Here is a 20,451-nt window from a genome sequence, read left to right on the forward strand (position 1 = left end):
CAGGAGTCCGGGTGATCTTTAGCTTGGAATGAACTTCCTATGTTTGGAGGGGAGAAGGGGGAGGTAGCTGGGATGCCATACCTCCCCCTCCATGTTTTGAGCAAAGATGTTGGTGTAGCCAGAGTTTTGAAGAGGTCCCTTGGGCAGAATAAATGTGAAGGAGCTGGTGAAGGAGCCTTGAAGCATTTCCAGCTCTTTGAAAGAAACACACGTGTGTGTGCATGTGTGCACATAAGATGTTTTTAATTTTGGAGGGGGGAGGGATCCCAAATAAAGCTTGCTAGATTTTCATCCCACTGATGCTGAGCTCAGATGGCTAAATTTAATCATCCAGGCTGAACAATCTTGGATTCTAAGACTGCATCCATCTCTGTGCAGAAGCTATTTGCTGTGGCTTCTGTTGAATCAGCTGTAGGCTGACAAGATAAGACTACTGTGGAATGCCCATACACTGTCCTGTTCTGACACCAGGCAGCTACAGTGGATTTTGATTTTTAAATTAAGCAAAAAAATCTACCTGTAGAGGAGTTCTTTCTTTTCTGCTCTTAGAAGTGTTTAAGTAGTGGGGCTATTTTACAGGAAGGGACAAAACATAAAATAACCCTCTGATCCAAGTTATGGGATCATAACCAAGTATTGTGACTTCAGAATGATTTTTTAAAGGGCCTGAGGTCTGCACAAAAAGCTTCTGTCCTCACCTCCCCTCATTACTCCAGTATTAGATTTTTTCTAGTACAGTCTTCAAGCAAAGACCAAAAATCCCTTTTACTTGGATAAGGAGTTAATACACATCTGTGCTTGAATAGACTAATAATTGCAGCACTTCTTAGATGTTCAGTCAATTTGAAATATAGTAGATTATTCCTACTCTTGTTTCTAAAAAGAAGTGGAAGTGACATTTTTTAAATCTGCCTGGAACTCGAAACACATGTGAGAAATGCACAGAAGTCGAGATGTGCATAAAGCATTAATGAGGGCAAAGTGGGTTATGAACTTTGCACATCATTTCCCTGCAAGCCTGTAGCTGGATATCTCTGTTAGGTGTGTGGCTTGGCCCCTGGGGATGTCGTGGAAATGTAGCGGCTCAGCTGTGTGTCTCCAGTTTCCTCTGCTGAGTTTTCACTCTGACTCTGGGTGTGCACCACAAGAACTTGCTATTTCTTGGGTATTTTATAAAAGAAAACAAGCTACATTGGACAAGTCCCAAGCCAGAGAATCTCAGATCATGCTCACAGAGGAATATCAAACATCAAGACAGGATGTCCTCCTTCCCCTTCTTTGAAATAAGTACACTTTAAAAATAAACAGTCTTTGGGATGCAAGTGAGTTGGTGTCCTCTAGGATGTTGCAACCAGTAGCTCCTCGTAACCAGCATTAACATGAATGAAGAAAAAGAAGCAAAATCGAGGAACACAAACGGGCTGAGGATTTCCCTAGCCAGGCCCTTGCATCACTTGGTTTCCACTTCTCTTCAGCAGGGCTTGTATCTTTACAAGCTGAATCACATGGCCATGTCACCTTCTCTTACCAGCTACATGTGACAGTATCTTCCCACATTCCCTCTGGGCTCCCAGCATCACCTCAGGCCAGCAGCACTTCTCTCCTGGAGGCAGGACAGAGAAGCTTGAGAAACTGAGCCATGCCTGCTCTCTGTGGTTCAGAGGCTGGTACCCGTCACTGAAGAGTCTGTGGGCCAGCTACAGGCTGCCACAACTTGCCATTCATGGCTTATTGCAAGGCCCCTGCAGGTTTTGAGTGTGGGTTTGCTCTGAGCTGCTGCAGGAACTTGTCCTGTCCTGGTAAAGCGGGGAGCTTGCTTCTGAGCATGCCTCTGGTCTAGCTCTAGCCTGGTGCCTTCTTTGATAATTATATTATTAAATTAAATTAATCTTGTAGAGAGTGGGATTTCCTTAGAATGTGTTGATTCCCCCACAGTGTTCCTGCAGGAATAATGCAGAGGCTCCAGGCCTGCATTTGTAGGTGTTGTGTGAGTGGAAAGCAGAGTTAAGGGTTGTATTACTCAGATGATGATAACTACTCTTCCTGGTGCATATTCTTGGGTGGGCCTTATGATAAAATCCCATCTGGCCAAAACGGTAATTTTCTTCTTTTTATGCATGGGAATTCTGCTTTTCATCAGTGCCTCCTGCTTCTCAAGAGCTCTTTGATGTACAGAATCCAGTGTGAAGCAATGACACACTGGCTTTGTGCAGCACCCCTGTGTAATACAGCAAGAGCTTGCTCTTTCTTTGGGAGCTGGTGGTCCTCAGGAAGCAGCCACTGGTGTCTGCAGAGAGATTCCTAAACAATGTCTTGCAGTCATTTCTGGCCACATCTGTTCCGACCCAGCACAGCTTTATGTGTAAGAAAAGCTCTCTACAACTGCATCCCATGTGGATTTGCTGCAGCTGCACTCTTCAGAGGGCAGCAGAGCATTCTCATCACCATCAGAGCACCACTTCCAGAATCACCTTTGAGGGACAAGCACAAGGGCCTCCTTGTACTCCTTAGCCCTGTGTTTCCTGGGGCAGAGGCCTTGTAACTCCTTACACATGTGTAACTTAAATAGCTCAAAGCTGATGTCTGTATTAACTACTCAGTCCAAACACCAGCACAGGAGGAGGTAAGTACATGACAATGGGACATTTTTTAGTAATGGCAGAAGATTCAAGCTTCTGAGTGGGCTGTGTAGTGTGAAAGGGGGAAATGCAACATCTTGGCATGTTCTGAAATAGCCAACCATTGTGTCTATGGCCAAGCAGCAGTAGCTGAGATTTGAGTTACTTCTAAACCTACTAAATGCTCTTCCCCGGTTACCCTGATACAGAAAGCAGGTAGGATTTGTCTGACCACTGGAGGTTCAGTGCAACACAACTGTTGGAAACATTTTGGACCTCTGGCCAGAGCTGAAAGTACTGAAAAGCAGAAGAACAGGACTAGTAATCTGGTTCTCCCTGCTCATAATTCCCCTAATTGGTGTGGGCATATATCAAGTGTTGTTTTTAAAAAGACAACAACCTATCATTTGCAAAGATTAAAAATGTGCCAATTTTTTTTGCACGCATCTGTCAAAAGCCCACGAGTCTATAGCTTGCTGCAGAAGGGAACATCTGTGTCTAATTGGCAAAACTCAGGGTTCATAATGGGTGATTCAAATGAACAAAACCAGTTTCTCAGTCATTCAGCTGTGGATTATAAACTAATCAGAAATCCTTCCCCCTCCCCTTCCCTCAGGTCTGTCTTGCATTTACCTATCCCTTGTGGGTTTTTCTCCCTGATCTCAGAGCAAGTCTTGAATCTTTTTGGTCTCACAAGCCATAATGAATGAACAATTCCCCACTGCCATGACCTTTCAGCCATATTTCTGGAATTCACACATTGCACGTCCCCCTCTGCCCAGGTTTGGGGGGTGCAGGGCAGCTCTTGGGGTTTGTATCGTAGCCAGCTGGTGGCTCAAGAGGCGCCTTGAATCTGAGACTCCTTGGATGTACACAGAATGTGCAAGATATTCCTCCTCAAATGATGACAGTTTGACAGATCCGAGTGAAAGTGAAGGCAGGAAAGGGAGCTTATCCTGAGAGCGGGGGCGAGGGATTTGGGGGGGATGCACTTCCCCATTCAGCACTCTGGTGATGAATCCCACAGGATCCGCTGATCTGGTGGCTGCAGCTCTCGGGTGTTAACAAAGTCCTCTGGTAGTAGAGGTGGGGCTGTGAACGCCTCCAAGCGCCTTTTCAGTGTCTGAAAAAAGGCAACTGGATCAGTTCACATATTCCTCAAAACAAAATCTCAACCCTCAATCACTGCTAATTTAAGGAGGCTTGAGCCAATCTGTGATCCTCCCACACCCAGGAGTGCCACCCTGCGAGAGCAGCAGTTCTGGTGCACATTCTGCCTCCAAAACTGGACATATATTTTAGTGAAAAAGTTAGGTGGTGTTTACTGTTTCTTGCTATGCAAATATCTTGTTTAAAAGTGAACTCAGAAGATTAGTGTGCAACAAAGGCAAGACTGCACTGATACACTGGGATGGAGGGAAGGAGTAAAAGAGAAGTCACAGAAAATCCCTCAATTCTTCTTCCAAGTGTAAGAGGCATCCTCTCCCTCAGAAAAGAGGAGCATATTCACTGAAAATCAGCATGTTTTCAGTAAAATCCAAGTGGCAACGAATGTATCTATAATTCTGATGTGAATTAGTAAATGAATCTAAATGTTAGGACCTGTAGCCTCTCAAATTGACATAAAGTTTTGCTTGTTTCCCCTGGATTTTTACCATGAATTAACTTATCCAGACTGAAACACAAAAATTTACCTCCTAGAGAAAAGATCAGTAAATTTCTATTAATATGTTTTGGTATTACATGTGGGACTCCTAAGGCATTAGACAGAGAATAATATGTATGTGGCAATGAATGTGGTTTCTTTTCCACTTGAGACTTCCAGCCACAGTCCAGCCCAGGTGCCTTAAATGAGAAGCCTGTAGTTTATGCCACTATAACTAACATAAGCTTTGATTTAAATGACACTTTTACAAGTCAAATATTGGATTTCAAGTTGAATACAGAACAGTTTCCACCCACGTTACTGTTTTCGTCGTTTTCTGTGGCCATCCTGCATCCACCCTGAAATCCCCCAGAATATGAGCAGCACCTGCTGGAAAACAAAGGTTGTGCCTCGCAGAACAGGTCTGGATTGTGTTTCTATTTAGGAGCTTTCAACATTTGGCATTGCATTTTTTTCTCTTTCCATTTCAGTATGAGCCAAGGGGAGGGACCAAGAGAAAAAAAATCTGGAGTATTTTGATCTTTTTGGCTTTATATGGACTTCATAAGCTTCGTTTGTTCTACTGCCAAGTTCCTTTGTGTTTAAATAGATAACAGACCAAGACAACTAATCATTTCCAATAAAAAGCCACACCAAACCCAAAGCATTCCCTTTCTTTTCCAATTAATGCTTGTAAACCCATGCTCATAGACAGGGCTTGTGACCTAAGCGCTTCTGATTTTTTTCCCCTTTTCAAAAGCAATTGCCCAAGGCGCAGACTGGGCTCCATGCTCTGCAAATTTATGAAAGAATCTTGAAAAAAGGCTCCAAGAGTGGCTTTGGGAGAAGGTAGTTGTAAATATGATGTGCAAAAGCAGCCTTGTGCACCTTTTGAGAGGCACAGAGTGGTGGTTAGTGCCACCATTTATGGACTTCCTTCCTCCTTGGAGGCTGGAGGCAATTTGTGGAGAAGGAAGAAATAGCAGATTTCACATGGAACTGTTGCTGTGTTATGTAAAATGCATGTTGGTTGCTGGTTTACTGGTGAGAGCTGGTATCTGCTGTCACTATTTTGAGAGGCTTTGCACTTGAAAAAGAGACGATTTGCCCGATCAAAACAGGCTATTTTATTGAAGTAAATAAGGCTGAATGTCCTTGAAACAGAAGATGAGTTGGTTGGATGAATCATGGGTGATCATCAATGCAAAGTTTCTTTTTTACATGAAAATGTTTTTGTAATGAAAATAACACAGAGTTTGAGATGCTGTGACACATTTTTCCTTTAGCTTCTTAAGATTTTTCTCACACAACCAACTGTTTAGGGCAACATATTTGTGTGGTCAAAAAGTTGTGTGTTTGCCAACAGCACAAATTATCAGTAGTAGGAAGTGAGAATTATGTGAATTACTTATGTGGGTTATATTTCTCTTGGAGGTTGACCATCCAATATACACTTCCATAGTCTCTAAGAGTGGTTTTCCATATTAGATTAATGCTCCACAAAAGTAGGAGCTGAGACTTGCACAAGCTTAATGAATTACCCTGTCTTGAGGGTATCTTAAACCAGTCTCTGAAGGGAAAGAAAAGAGCAGGAACTTCCATCAGTCTGGCAGACTGCATCCTGTGTGTGATCTATGGCAAGATGTAAGATTCTTTGTTTTATTTCCCAGGTGTATTATTCCTGTGGTGCAGTGGTGGAATCAATGGAAAGAGGCCTGATTTTGTCACCAGGTTTTCCAAACAACTACTACCCAGGGACACACTGCGTCTGGCAGTTCTTCATTCCCATGAGAACCCATCTTATCTTGGAAATATTTGATTTTGACATTTTTGAGAGCTCTAGTGAAACTCCAGCCCTCTGGGATGGCTTTTCAGCCCCTGCTACAACAGAAAATAAGGACATGCCTTCTCTTGAGGAAAACCTGGACTTCGCTGTCCATACCACAGAACCCTCTCTCCAGACCTCAATGTCAAAGGTGGCTCAGAATCTGAGCAGCACTGGAGACCAGTCAAAGGACCTTGCTGGTCACCTGGATGAACTTCCAGGAACCATCTCAAAAAAAGATGAAGCCAAACAAGCATCTGAAGGAAACCAGTGGAAGCAGATGAAGGAACCCAAAGCGATTACCAAGGCTCACCCAGAGGAGCTGCCATTCCCTGTGGCTGGCAGTGCCTCGATGCAGAGGCAAAATACCAGTGGCCTGGAAACAGGAGATTTGGAAGGGAAGATCTTGCTTGCCCACTTAACTGCTAGTGAGAGAGATGAAGTCACAGTAGAGAGCTGGACTCTTCCCTCAACAGCATTGCCCATGGAAATCTCCTCCAGCCCTCAGTCAGCAGTGGATGTCTGTCCCCATGATGTATTATATGTTTCTGATCTCATCACATTTTCCTCTCGCTTCTGTGGGCCAAATTCCCCTGTAAACAAGACCATGGTCTTTGGTTCATCTCTGGAAATGGTTGAGGTTATCGTGGAGCTGATCACCACCACGGACCGGGGCCGAGGCTTTGCGATGCTCTTTGAGTACAGGAACATCACTGACCCCAATGCTGTGGATGCTGTGAGGCAGGAGAGGAAGGAAAATATGATGATGCTGGCAATTACTACAGGGATCATTGTCTTTGCTCTTGCTTTGCTCTCTGCCCTCTGCATAGCTTGCAGGTAAGGTGATGCACACCAGAGCCTTGGAAGCATGTGATATTATCCCTAGGGAAAAGACCAGAAAAGAGTTACATTTCCAGAAAAATGTTACATTTCCCTTGCTCTGCTAACTCCTGCTGTCCTCCAAATGTAACAGAGCAGGTACAGAGGAAGTCAATGCTGCTCACTGCTCCTGCCCTGGGCTCCTCAGTTTTCTTTCCTACTTCTACAGCTCCTGTACCCCAGATTTATTTTCTTTTTCCTGCAGAAATACCTAAATGGTCAGGACTTTCCTGGGCATTTTTTTGTTTCAATGGCAGTGGTGCCTTTTGGCTGATGGACAAAATCAGCACAGAAAGATCATCCTTCCCTGAGGCTTCTGAGCAGGCTGAGCTGACAGTCACTGCATCTTTTCACAGAGGTCCTGCAGTTTGACTCTAACTAACCATCACTAGCACTCTGAAGAAAAGTAAATAATAACCAAGGTATTACCACTTAGGATTAAGATTTAAAAATATTTTCCCATCTGTAGCATATTTTATCCAAGAGACTGTGCAGACATTTTAAATCCCATGCATTCAGTGTGTTAAGAAGTCATCTGCACATCCCTGTGATTCTGGGGAAGAGCCCAGAGCCATGCTGCAGTACCTCTCATTGTTCCCAAATGCAATCCAAAACGATCCAGTCAAGTGAGCTGATGGTCAGGCTGGGTTGTGGATTTCCAGGTCCTGATGCTGACTAGTTAAATGGCTAAAACCAGACAGTTACACAAGCTTGCCTCTCCAGTCAATTGCTTTTCTTTTATATATTTCTTTTCTCTATATCTGTCCAAGGAACGCTTCTCCACCCCCCCAGCATATGTTTGCATTTTTCTAACTCCCTAGTGAAAACATTTTTGTAGAAACAGTGATTTATTTCTCTCCCTTCCAACAAATTCAAAACAGAGCCCATACTCCCCAGGTTTTTCGTCAAAATAAACACTATTTTTCAAATGTTTTGACTTCAATGAAAACATCAGGTAAACTGAAACAGACACTGTCCGTTGTAGGGCTCCACAGTGGTGGCTGGGTGTTGGCATCAGCGTTCATTTTCCAGAGCCATCATGCAGCTGCTCTGGTTTCTCCCTTCCTGCATCCCCTGCCTCATCCAGTGTGCATCCTCCAACCCCAAAGGTCTCAGGATTGCCCAGACACCTCTAGCCACTGAGGCTGGTTTGACAGAGGAACTTGGTTTTCCTTGTCCTTCTTGGAGGCTGCATTTTAGCTCTGGCTGAATAAACATAAAATGCAGGCCATCACACTGGGCGCCAGAGAACACAGGCACAGTGGTGAAGCTTAAATATCATCTCTCTTGCTGTATATATAGAAATTCCTGCTTTCAGGGTCTGAGCTTTTCATAGCTGTAAGAGTTAAACTTGCATGTGCTACATCTAACTAACCTTTTTGTTTTTAAAGAGCTCGCAGAACACTAATTTAGACCACAATTTTTTTGCTAGCTCTAAAGGAAAATGTCTGGTGGAAAATGTCTTCCAGATACCAAATACTTTATTTTTATACCCTTGCCAATCTTCAAAAGAGACAGAAACAGGCTCCCTTTGCTATGGTAGCAGTCTGGGCTGATACACATGTTGAGTAGGCTGTTCTTGCTCCAATACCCCTATTTAATTTCACTGTAACAATCCATGAAACAGAGTATTATTCAACCCTAAAAGTACACCGGCAATCTGAGGTTCCACTGGCTGAGGTTTCCTCTGCAAAGCTTGTTTAGAAAGTCAGGCCATGCTGCTCACGTTCACAGTTTGGCTTTTTGCTTGTCAGATGTTTACAAAATAACCTTCTGCTCTTGCTGACCAGCAGAAAAAAAACTTCCACAGGATTTCAGCCCCACACACCAATGTTTGTATGTTCTGGTTGCTGGGAATACATCCTACCTATGGGGTCCTATGGCACAGGATTAGGCTTGCTTCTTTTAACACTGGCATTTATGCCTCTTCATTGCTCTACAACTCTTTTTTTTTTTTTTTTAATAAAGAAGATATCTATACCTCAGCCAGCTATTGACTCAATATAAATAGAGACTACCCCTACTCCTTTAGCATCTTGAAAGGGTGTTTACTGTCCCAGCCTCCTGTATTCCCTGCATGCTGTTCCTGGGAAGCCTTGATTACACTGCTTTGTTTCTTGTCAGACTTAAAGCACTTAAGCGAGACCAGGTGGAAGTGATGCCATGACCTGTGCTGAGTTACTTCGCCAGTGTTGTACTGGAAGAGTCTTTTTTCCCTCTTTGCTGTGGTAACTGCTTCAAGGGTATTGGTCTCTGCCCCAGAACCACTGGCACTGGTTGGAACTTGCCTACACGTCCCAGCTGTGGGTTTTTAGTGCAGCTCAGAATAAGACTGCTGAGGCCATCAAGCACTAAGCATTAAACTTCTTTTAGGTTGAGCCCATCAAGCTCTATTTTATGCTTCTTGTCCTGAAGAGAGGCTTGAAATCAGGTGTCAAAAGTGTATTAGCCACAGTCTGTCCTCACTGCAGAAAATGTCAGGGTGGCACAGGGTGGGCTGAAGGGGGAAATGATGGTGCTTTACCAGTGCAGCACACTCAGATCTGGGACCAGCCCCCGAGGCACAGGGACATGGTCCTGGCTGGACTGGGCACTGCAGAGGATGCCAAGAGTAACCTGGAAGCTCTTGGCCTCGTAAACTTGCCTTCCACTTTCTTTTCTCTTCATACTTTATTTATTCCTCTGGTACCAGGTTTAGCTGTTGGTGTTTTTTTCCCCATTTCTATCTGCTGCTCTTGCTCAGCTAAAAGTAGCTGGCTCTGCCTTGCCAGGAGTAGAAATGGCCTGGGATGGGCTTGGCACCCACTGCCACTCCAATGCACCAAGTCATCAGCAGTATCTGCTCAGGCTCTTTGCATTGAGCCAGGGCAAAGCTCTCTGGGGAAACTCCAAGTCTCTGCCACACTGCAGCTTTTGTTTGCTACTTGGGGAGGGAATGAAAGCTTCAGTTGTTAGTTGGCCAATAATTCTAATTACTTTTGGCCATGAAACCTGGCTCGAGTAATGGGGGATTTTTTATTTTCTTTCCCAAGCCTCAAGAACAGATACATCCACCTTATTTAATTTTAATCCTGTCCCGTGCAGTCAAACTTTTGCTGTATGGTTGCAACCCATGAATTGCAACTGCATTTTGCATCTGCATAACCTCCCAACCCTTGAGTGTACAGTGACTCCATCAAGCCTTCAGTGCTGCCATCTCTCCCCACCCAAGCTGCCCTGCCAGTCACTGCCTGCTGCCCATCCATCACCTGGGGGTGAGAATTTGCCTTTGCAATAACCTGGGTTGCATCCCATCAGTGAGTGCCTAATGCTCCCCTGTGTCTGCACTGTCCCCTGGAGAGCCATTGAACACAAACTACTCTTGTTTCAATCATTATCACGTCCATCAGTGCCAGCCTTTCGTTGTGATATCTTTAAGTCTTATTCATTCAAAAGTTTGTAACACTAGTTGTTTCACAATCTCAGTTTTAATAAAAATGTGAAAAAATGGGTAAGGACATGTGTCTCCCTTCAGCCAAGGGGCGCATTCATCCCATAATCATCTGCCACAGCACTGTCTTTCAGTGAAACAGTCATACAAATGAACGGCATCTGATGCTCTCTGCTTGCTAAATATAACCCAGTATGCAGAATGAGCTATGCAGATGAAATATTCTGTCTAGCAGGATAAGAACGATGTCACTGCCCAGACTGAAGGATCTCAGTCCTGCTATTCAGTTACTGGTGTGAAAGAACAGCTGTCAGGGGGGAGCCTGGTGGGACTCAGCAGAGGTCTGAGCTCTGTTCCTGCTCTTGCAGTGAGCATGGGAAGAAGATGACAGGTTCTTCTCTTCTTCAGCTGACTTTCCACCACATGAGCATACAATTTTCTCCCTTTGTTTACAGGCCTTGCTGCCTTGAGTCTTGGCAAGTATTTTGGATGCTCATAACCTGCTGGGTTCCCCTTGCAGGATGAGCAGAGCCGAGAACTTTCCTGCTGTGGGTCTTTAACTCACTCAAGGGCTTGTTGTTGTTGTTGCTGTCTCTCCTTTTCAGGCAGAGAACGTGCCCCAAAAGGAGCTCATCCAACGCATGCAGTGACCAGGAGGTTAGTGCTAATGGCTTCAGCAATTTCTGTTTCTCTCTTTCATATTGGCTGTTGCACTGTTTATCTGACCATGTTTACTGGGGCATGTTCTGAGTTGTAGAACAGGATCCAGAACTCCACTGTCGATATCAATGAGCTCCAGCTGGTGGTGCCAAGTCGGGAGAATGAAAACAACAACCACTCTGTGAGCCGGGAGCAGGCGGGTAAGTGCAGGGCCTCGGCCGGAGCGGGTCAGGGCACCCCGGAGCCCTGGGCCAGTTCATCAGATCGTTTCTTCCCCGCAGTCCTTGTTGCTGTCTTGCCCATGCACAGCTGGAGAGCTACTCCACAGCAGAGAGCCTTTGTTGTGGGGACTGTCCCTTGCTGCTCCCCGCTCCGTGGTAGGGTAATTCCCCTGGCAAGGAGCTCGCACAAGCACAGCTCCAGCATGCTGCCAACACAAGCTGTTGCAGCTCATGGCATTGCAGAGACACTGGGTTAGCAGAGCAAATGTGTTGGGTTCAGGCTGCTACAAACAACTTACACAGATCCATAAACTGGGGAAGAGTTTCACCTGCCTCAGGCCTAACCTTGTCCAGAAAGGATGTGTTTTACAAGGCTCAAATTGACTTTGGTCAACTCTAACTCCTGGAGCTCACTGTTTCTGTGGGTCTGTGGATGGAGGTGCTTTGGGTGACATTTACCTCACAGTGTGCTTCCAGAAAAGAGCATCCCAGCCAAGATGCAGAGAATGTCACTTGCTGCAATTTTGTGTCACAACACATGAACTGTCCCAGTGCCCCATTTGGTTAGTAAAGGCCAAAAGGCCAAAAGGGAGTGACTTTATGTTGTGTTATGATACACCATCAATTTCCCAGTGAGCCATCAGCCACTACACACTGAGCTCTCACAAGGGTTTCTCCATAAAAAGCTAATTTTGTGCTCCTAGCCATGACAGTTTCCCATCTCCTTCCTGAGGAAGTTGTGGCCAGAATTCTCCTTGCCTGGACCAGATGACCAGCCTTGGGGACACCTGCAGGCACACATACCCCTCCGTGGCAGTCCCTGGAGCATCAGGCTGCCTGTAGGAGCAGCATCACTGGGGTTTAACCAAAAAGCACAGCTCCCAATATTAGCAGGCATGAGTAAATGAAAATAAATAATGAGTTGAGCAAGTCTGCAAGTTTCTGATCTCCAGCACAACCTCGTGTGTTTAACACAAGGGATTTCAGTTCATGTCTGTTTTTATTAGAAAGCAGACCCAGGGGTGTTTCTCCTCTCCTCTTTTGTTTTGTTTTTAAAAGCTTGCAGTTTCAGGAAAACAAACTGTTGACTTGAATTTTGTTCTGGCTGGTGCAACAGCCAGCCAAAGCCCTGCTCTAGATTGTCTAGGGATGGAAGGAGGAGGGTTTGTCATGGAGGAGTTGGAAACAGATGTTTTGGACACTTGCAAGCAGTCTTTATTGATTTTCTTCCTTTCTCAGTCACTTCCTGCAGAGGCAGCACAGAACGGTCTCCTCAGGACACTGACCCAGATGTGCCCTCCTCCATCTCTGCAGTGACCACTGAGACTGGGAGTGATGAAGTGTTTATAATTTCTGCTGGACCTGGGACCAGTGGCTTGAGCTTTACCACCTACAGGATACAGGTAGGAACATTCCTTAGCATCTCTAGCAAGCCACAGGCTGTCCCTCTTGGACAGCACTTGTCATACCTGTCCATTTATGCCTAATGCCCACTTTCTAGAAAGGCAGGGATTGAACCAGGCAGTTCTCCTAACCCTCAAGCTGAGCTGCCATCAAATGATGTGGACTGTGATCCCCTGAGCCAGTATCTTCCCAACTTTGGAAAGAGCAAATGCAGAACTCTACCTTGGCTGTGACAGCAATGCAGATGTTTGCCAGCAGGCAGTAGGACCAGCCTGCAGAAGTGTTAATTGGCAAAGCTGATGTTCCATTAAAATTATCACTGGTAGCAACTGAAAGGCCTGGGAGTCAGACCTACTCCTGCCCACCACTCCAAGTGAACAGGGAAGTTACTCAGCTCGTCAGCTTGGCAGAAAGTGTCACACCAAGCTGATGTGAAAATTAACAGTGCAGGCTCCAAAAAAATCAAGTGGTTTCAAGTGAAAGCACTGGGGCCCTTCCAAATTCACAGACAGAAACCTGAATTGATTCAGCAGGTTCTCTCTTATTTTAGCTCTTTCCCCTGGACTCCTGGTCCTTTATTTGTTTAGGAACAGATGACAGCTCAGAAGCCTCAGGTCTGGCTGTCACCTCTTCAACCTCGAGTGAGTGCAGACAGAGCACATTCATTACAAGTGTCTGCTAAAGCCTTTCCCAGGTCAATACTCTCTTCTCCAGTGCCCTCTCTTTTTCCCACAAGAGGATAAACAACCAGCACAAGGAACTCACAAGCCCAGGACAGGCTGTGTAATACTTCTGTCACAGTTTACAAAACAAAAGCATTCTGTATCCCTGCACTTGATTAGGAAATTAGCCAGGAGGCCAGGCTGGTCAGGATTTTCCTACACTGGTGTAAGACACGTGCTGGGCTTTTCCTCCAGCTGGCCACCCTGATGAACAGAGAGAGGGAAAGAAGGGAGAACAGCTCTGGAGCCTTCCCCTGCCTGAACTTTACCTTCTGTAGAGCAAGGCACTGGGAGTTGTACCCAGACTGGGCACCCTTGAACAAACACCTGCACTCCTGGTCCTTTCCAGTGCAGAGAGCTTCACCTGGTGGCAGTCCCACACACATCCAGCATTTAGGCAGGAGGGAAAACCATTTTCCTGGGCCTTTTCCCCCACTTTCGTCAGAAGGAAAAAATACACATAAACCCCCCATTTCTATTCTGACATTGCTTCTGCAAGCAATCTTCAGAGGGCATTTATTTAAAAAAAAAAAAAAAAGTGTGTTAAAACAGTGAAAATAACCCGAAGAATTAAACACATTATTAACTCAGGAAGTATCACCTCAGTGAAATCCATGCAGCACTCAAGTGAGACAATACTCCCAACTACATTCCTCAAGGAGCAGAACACCAAGCCTGGAAGCATGGCAGGGCCTTTTTGAAAGCCCTGGGCCTTTCCCCACAGCTGAAGCCCATCCTCTCCAGGGGTGTAGAAATTGAGCACAGCAGACTATTTACAAACCTGCACTCAAACAGGAATCTCATCAGGCCACTTGCTACTCAGGGTTCCTGGATATTAAACGTGTTTACAGTTGAATTTTTAGATGTGTATTTTTAGGGTGTGAAATGCCGCTGGGCAGCCAGCCTCCAGGCCTCACAGAGGATATGGTGCATGGCTTTGTGGCCCAGCACTAGGCAGTGGGATGAGATATCCACTGGAGCATAGCCCGTTCCTTGGCAGGAGCTAAGCAGTTATCCCCATGTGAAAAGATGTGTGAAATCCTGAGCCTTCACAGTACAGTAAATAATGCCAGCAGACTCACCTCACCCAAAATGCTTGACTAGACAAAGCAAGTTATAAGGAGCTTTCATTAAAAAAATTAGCCTGATCTTTTCCCTGAGAAATTGTGTCTGGCTGCTTGCTCTTGTGCTGCCCACCAAGTGTGAGCCTCAGCTCTGCTGGGCCTGAGCCAGTGATTAGCTGGCTTTTGCTTTGCAGCTTTTAAAACCTATTTGAAGGCACCAGTCCTGTGTTATGAGGAAAGACCTGGGAGAGCAAAAAACCCCCTCAGTTCAAGACTGGCCTGAGGAAATGGAGGGTGGGATGGCTTTTGGGGGGCTTCCAGGTGTCCTCTAGGAGAGTCATGGCTTTCTAAATCCCCTTTGGTTTAAGGCATCATTCACCCTTTGGCTAACTTATGACTATGATCTCTGACTTCTGATCAGACACTGCAAATTTCAGATGCAAAGGTTTGAGTAAAAAGTATGATCATGGAAGTTTAACAAACATTTCTTGACAAAACATTTTCAGAAGTCTAGAAAATACATTGTTCATTATCCCAGTAACTTCCTGAGTATCTATCTCAAAACCAGTGGCTAATTTTTACACCAGTTTGGAGGTATTTATAATAATATTAGAATAATAAATCCTAAGACAGCCTGAAGAGGCCTCTGAGGAAAAGACAGTCAGCTTAAAAATTTATAAATAAAGATTGTTCCTTCAAAAAAATCTTAGACGAGGAGCTTAATATTGAAACAAACTTATCCAGATGCCTCTTCTGGCTTCCTACTGAGTTTCTTTTTCTGATCTAGTGCTAATTTCTTGCCTCTCTGCCCATCCATGTCCAATATGACACATTCACTAAAGAGTTTCTTTGATTTGCAGAAACTTGGGAGATTCAGTTTTTCAGAAATAACTAATTACATGTTTCTGGTTTCTCAGGATTTTTATATCCAGGACACTGTGGGATTTATTTCAGACACTCTTTAAGGGCTATGTAAACTTTGGGAATGTGGATTTTGCGTTCTTCTCATGACAACCATATTCGCACAGCTGAAAATTAAAAATATGTATAGAGTTGTGTAACAGGAGGCTTAAATAACAGGTGAAGTATTAGTAAGAATGAAAGGAGATTCTTAGGAATGTCAGGGGTTCTCTAACTTTTCTGGCTCTAAGCTTGTATCAATATTAATGACAAAAATTGTGATTTCAAATACAACATCAGAACTTATAAAGTATGGAACAGATTTTTGTCTGTAGTTCATTTCCATATCTGATCAACTCTGCTCATACGCAGGGCTGGTGACAGCAGTTTAATGTGGTCTCACCTTCTGATGATGCCAATTTTACACCTCTCTGGCTGTCTTATTCTACTCCTAAAGCATGTTTTCCACCTGAAGACCATTTTTTAATGAGAAATACAAATCTCCTTGGCTCCACTCCATTTCTTGGGCTTCTTGTTCTATTCACCACAGACACTGAGAACAGATTATTTCCTTTCTTTATTTTTCATTCTTTTTATTTTCTTAATTCTTCCCTTACGTAGCATAAAGAGCACCACTTACTTCAGTCTTTTCTCCTGAACTGTGCATTTTTGAGACTTCTGATTCTCTTCTTGCTTGCTTCTGGATTTCTTTCAAGGGGCTCCATCCTCCTTAAGTTTTATTTCCCCAGACAGACACACCTGGAGCCTTCCAAGAGCCAAGCAGAGTGGAAGAATTCTGTTTTACACGGTGAAGTTTATGACTCTTGATCTGTCAAATATTTCCAGTAAAATTAAGCTGTAGATATTTCATATATTTAGTGAGACTTGCAGGACTATATCTTATGTAACTGAAATTCCCCACTTCAACATTAAACCCGAAACTGGGGAAGCAAGGTAACACTTTCCTCCAGGGAAGCCAGTGAGCTTCAGGCAGCACACTGGAAGAGCAATGAGGAGAAGTTGCATTCCTGTGTCCTCTGAGAACCACCGAATCAATGTCTCTTGCACTAACAGCCTGTTTCCAAAGTGTTTTAAAAATGTTTTGATGAAAGATGCCTGTAAATGATCTTAATTTGCTCTTTCCAGGACAAAAACCTTAAAAGAAGTGTCACAAGCCCAGCCTCTGTGTCTGACTGGCTGAGCTCCCATCCCATGGCTGCAGGGGCAGACGCTGCTGAGAAGGGGAATGTCCAGCTGGAGAATCCCTGTCCCAGGCAGCGCACGTGGAGCGCCCGCACTTTCCACGACTTCCTGGCTCCAATACCACAGCTACAGAAAAAATGGTGTAGCTGGAGCACCAACAGCCCCTTCACAAAGCTGGTTGACAGCAGTGTAAGTCTTGCAGGGAGGGGAGGATGTGGAGGTCAGGGTCTCAGCTCCAGTACTCTCCACTGTTCACTGATGGGACACGTTTTACCCTTGCCCAGTGCATCACCTCTCTGTCCTGCAGTGCAAGCACATCTCAGTCCATCTTCTTTGGTGTATGGGAAACTTTCTGGCCTAATTATATTGTAATTTAGCCAGGCTTTCCTGAAATGTTAAGCAGCTGTATTTTCCAGCAGTTAGCACCTGGTTAAGAAATTATCCCCAGTCCAGAAGAACATTGAGAAATGCCTTCAGACAAGATTACCTCATTGAGTGTTCTGACATGTGCTTTTTCCCCCCTGGTTATGCCTTGACTTTATTGTAATTGATGTATTATAATTGCACTGCAAGGAATCCGTAGGTGTGGCAGGGATATCTGGGTCTCACTGACTGTAGTCATCAAACCAAAAGCTCGTTACAAAGCTAATAAAGGATGTTCCTTCCTTTTTAAGGTAATAACATACGTTTTTGCTAAAGAATGCATCTTACCTCTAACATAACCACAAATTTTAACTTGTAGTTCTCTCGGGATCAAAGTTTCTCAGGAGATATGCTTTTCATGGCATGTCTACTAGTTTTGTACTATCTTGTGCAGGGTTTTTCTACAGCTGCAAGATCCCAAGGTGTGCCAACCAGAAAGGTGATCTCAGCCACTGAGATAGAGGGAGCATCAGAGACTGTTTACTCTGATTCATCTGCCAGTAATGCCTCATACCCCCTCACTCTGTCTGCACAGAGGCAGCGGAAGCTAACCTCCTGCAATTTGAAGAAATCCAGATTTGGGAACCCTTACTTTGGATTTTTAGCCAGTTCCCCTGACAGCAAACATGTGAGGCCATTGGATCCCTCAAGACATCTAGGGGCAGCATCTCCAGGTAACAGCCAAAGCCCCAAAAATCTTCTAGAGAGCTCCAACCCACTGAAAATCAATTTGGTCAATGGTTCAAAAACAAAGGAGCTTATGGTAGAAACAGATAAAAACAAACCAGTTTTTGTTATTTCTGAAGAAGGGGATGATCAGCAGCCTCTGGTCCTAGCTGAACACCTTAGTCAATGTGGAGATCACCTGTCAGAGCAAAATGCTGTGTATGCTCCAGCCATGCCAGAGAAACAGCTGGTGGTTCTGACTTCAGAGGGGAACAGCTCTGCCACCTTCACATCGAGTCTTCCCCTTTGGGCAAAATCCCCCACTTCATACAAAGGTCACGGAAAGGCCCCCAGCTCCTCCAGGGACCAGCAGAGCTCAGCAGGTGGAGATTCCAACACTACGGAGATCTCACAGAACTGCGACACCCCTGCTGCTCCTACCCTGTGCCAAGCGTCAGTCCAGTGATGTCCTCGGAAAGATTGAAACATCAGTTCCCAAACCCAGAGGAAACAGGGGTGTGAGCAGAGCAGAAGCTGTGCCGAGCAGCTTAGTGTGGCAGTCACGTGGAGGCAGCTTTGGTGAGAGCGGTCTTTGCTTCCCACACATTGGAACTGAGATTACGAGGATACAAACCATAGCACAGCACAAATGCCATCTCCCCTTATGCTCACTAACCTCATCTCTCTTCTCTTGCATGAGATTTGGATGTAGTTTGTCCAAGAAAGCATGCTCTGAAAAGGTACTTCAGACTGCAGAAATCTTTTTCTGGGATGGGAATGAAAGTAACCTGGGGTGGTCACACCATATCTGAAATGTAAATCAGTCCCCTCTCCCTGTGGTATCACTTGAGTCTTTCTGTTGGGAGCTCTGAGTTAACTTCTGTTTATAGCTCTGTCTGTACAATCCAAGCCTTGCCAAGCCAAGGGTAAGAATTCAATCATGCATGCTTGCATACAGTTTTGTAAACTTAAGTATTTCGTAACTTCTGCAGTCTAGCACAAAGCTTACCAAGCATTAGCAACTCTAATATTAAAGACCATGATTATCTCACCTCCTAACTCTTTAGAGAAGTTTACAGACAGGCTGAGCAACCCAATGCCAGATGCTTGTTCTATTAAAGTCTGGTGTAGTTTTGTCTTTGTTAGGTCTACATAGGCTTAGAACACCTCAGTCCACCACATTAAGTGACTCCTCATGGCAACAGGAGCATGTGTACAAAAACACTGAAATACTAGGAATAGTCTTCAGCATCCAACACTTGGATATTTGCAGCTGCTCTGATCCTATATCCACCAGCTATTTATTGCTGGTAACGCACAGTGACTACAGAACTATTCCCCTTCCTTTAGCAGGCAAGACTTGAAAGACAAAATTAAGGTGTGGCAAACTTTGAGTGCTCACTTCCTTTAGGAATTAATCCTACGTGGCTGTGCCTCCCTGAGTACAAACCCAGGGCATTCAATGGAACACTGAACCAAAGGGAAGCCTGCTAATCCTATTGCCTTTAATAACCCCATCAGTATTTTAATTGCCTCCTGGTGATATCTTTGCAAGAGACTCCTGCATGTTTGTCCCACAATTTAGAATTTTCTTTCTTAAATGAAAAAATTCCCTCTGAAGCTGCATTTTGCAGCTGACACAGCACATTGTTTTAAAGCAATAGTATGTCATAAAACAGGTGTCAGGAAGAAATCTTCTGCACAAGTCTTCCCCTATATTAGCTGCAGTGTGCATCCAGTTATCTTAATCCTTCCATGTGAAGGCATTTGACTGATTGCTGAAATATTTAACTGAATTATTTATGATTTCACCTGCTATTACAGCTTCCATTTGCCACCTATTAATGTCTGAGATATGCAACACAAGGCTGTAGGTTTTGCCTTGTATTTTCTCTGTGTGTTTACATGTCTGCCTAGACATAGAAGCCTTGCAGCTGGTAGCAGTGGAAGCAAAAACACATTTGCCCCTTAGCAGTTGACTCAAACATGAACAGCAAACAAGTCTCTGCATTTATTATTTCCAGACTGTGTTGAGTAGTTCTGAAGTGACAAAGTCTGGCTCCATGTTGGTTGGTTCTTTTTTGGTGGGGTTTTTTTTGTTGTTGTTTTAAATTAATGGTACTTGATTCAAAGGGAAGAGTTAATATATTTATGATTTAAAAAATATTTAGAAGTCTTCAGTACTCTAACAATAACTTCTACTGCATTAAATTCATATACATCGTAATTCAATGTTCTGTTACTAGATTTCTAAAGGTTGAAGTACTAAAATCTACTTTTGAAAAGTACTTGTGTTCAATTATTGACAATAGTTACATTTGAAGGGCTGGAAAAAGTGGCTTTTTCAATAAAAGCATGTTTAACTACTCATTTCTACAGTGTAACAACACTTACTTTGTTTTGCTGAAAGCCTGAGTTGTATGGGCAGTGCCTCAGACCACGAGGACAGCATGTGGGGTACCCCAGTGGTGGTAGAAGAGCAGAAAAGCAAACACTCCTTTTTAGATCCTCCCAATTTCTCCTCAGCAGCCGAGTGAGACCGAAGATGAGGTGGTTGTTTACAGCGACCTTTTCCACTACCTGTTGCGCAACCAAAGAACAGACTTTGCTAACCAGGTTTGTCTAACTGCTGCCAGGGGAGGTTTCTGTGGGAGTTTGTGTTTCCTTTCGTATCCTGCTGCCTGAACACTCTTCCATCACTGCCTGCTGCAGCAGCATATGGCCAGTTATTCACGGGACTGCACCAGGCACCCTGGCTGCAGCATGGACTGTGTACAAATATACACACCTA

General features: G+C 44.4%; 1 protein-coding gene across 2 annotated transcripts in view; it reads left to right on the plus strand.

Moving 5' to 3' along the window:
• LOC116452826 overlaps window positions 1–20,031 on the plus strand; it is a 32,461-nt gene extending 12,430 nt beyond the window's left edge. For both annotated transcript variants that reach the window (XM_032127593.1, XM_032127592.1), the window contains exons 2-7: window positions 5,934–6,925; window positions 11,003–11,054; window positions 11,155–11,257; window positions 12,518–12,681; window positions 16,515–16,760; window positions 17,389–20,031. In XM_032127593.1, coding sequence (XP_031983484.1) covers window positions 5,967–6,925; window positions 11,003–11,054; window positions 11,155–11,257; window positions 12,518–12,681; window positions 16,515–16,760; window positions 17,389–18,126 — 2,262 coding nt within the window. In that variant the 5' untranslated portion in view covers window positions 5,934–5,966 and the 3' untranslated portion in view covers window positions 18,127–20,031. The remainder of the gene's footprint in view (window positions 1–5,933; window positions 6,926–11,002; window positions 11,055–11,154; window positions 11,258–12,517; window positions 12,682–16,514; window positions 16,761–17,388) is intronic.
• The last annotated feature ends 420 nt before the right edge of the window (window positions 20,032–20,451 follow it).

Source organism: Corvus moneduloides, chromosome 18, assembly GCF_009650955.1.
Source record: "Corvus moneduloides isolate bCorMon1 chromosome 18, bCorMon1.pri, whole genome shotgun sequence".
NCBI classification, from domain to species: Eukaryota; Metazoa; Chordata; class Aves; order Passeriformes; family Corvidae; genus Corvus; species Corvus moneduloides.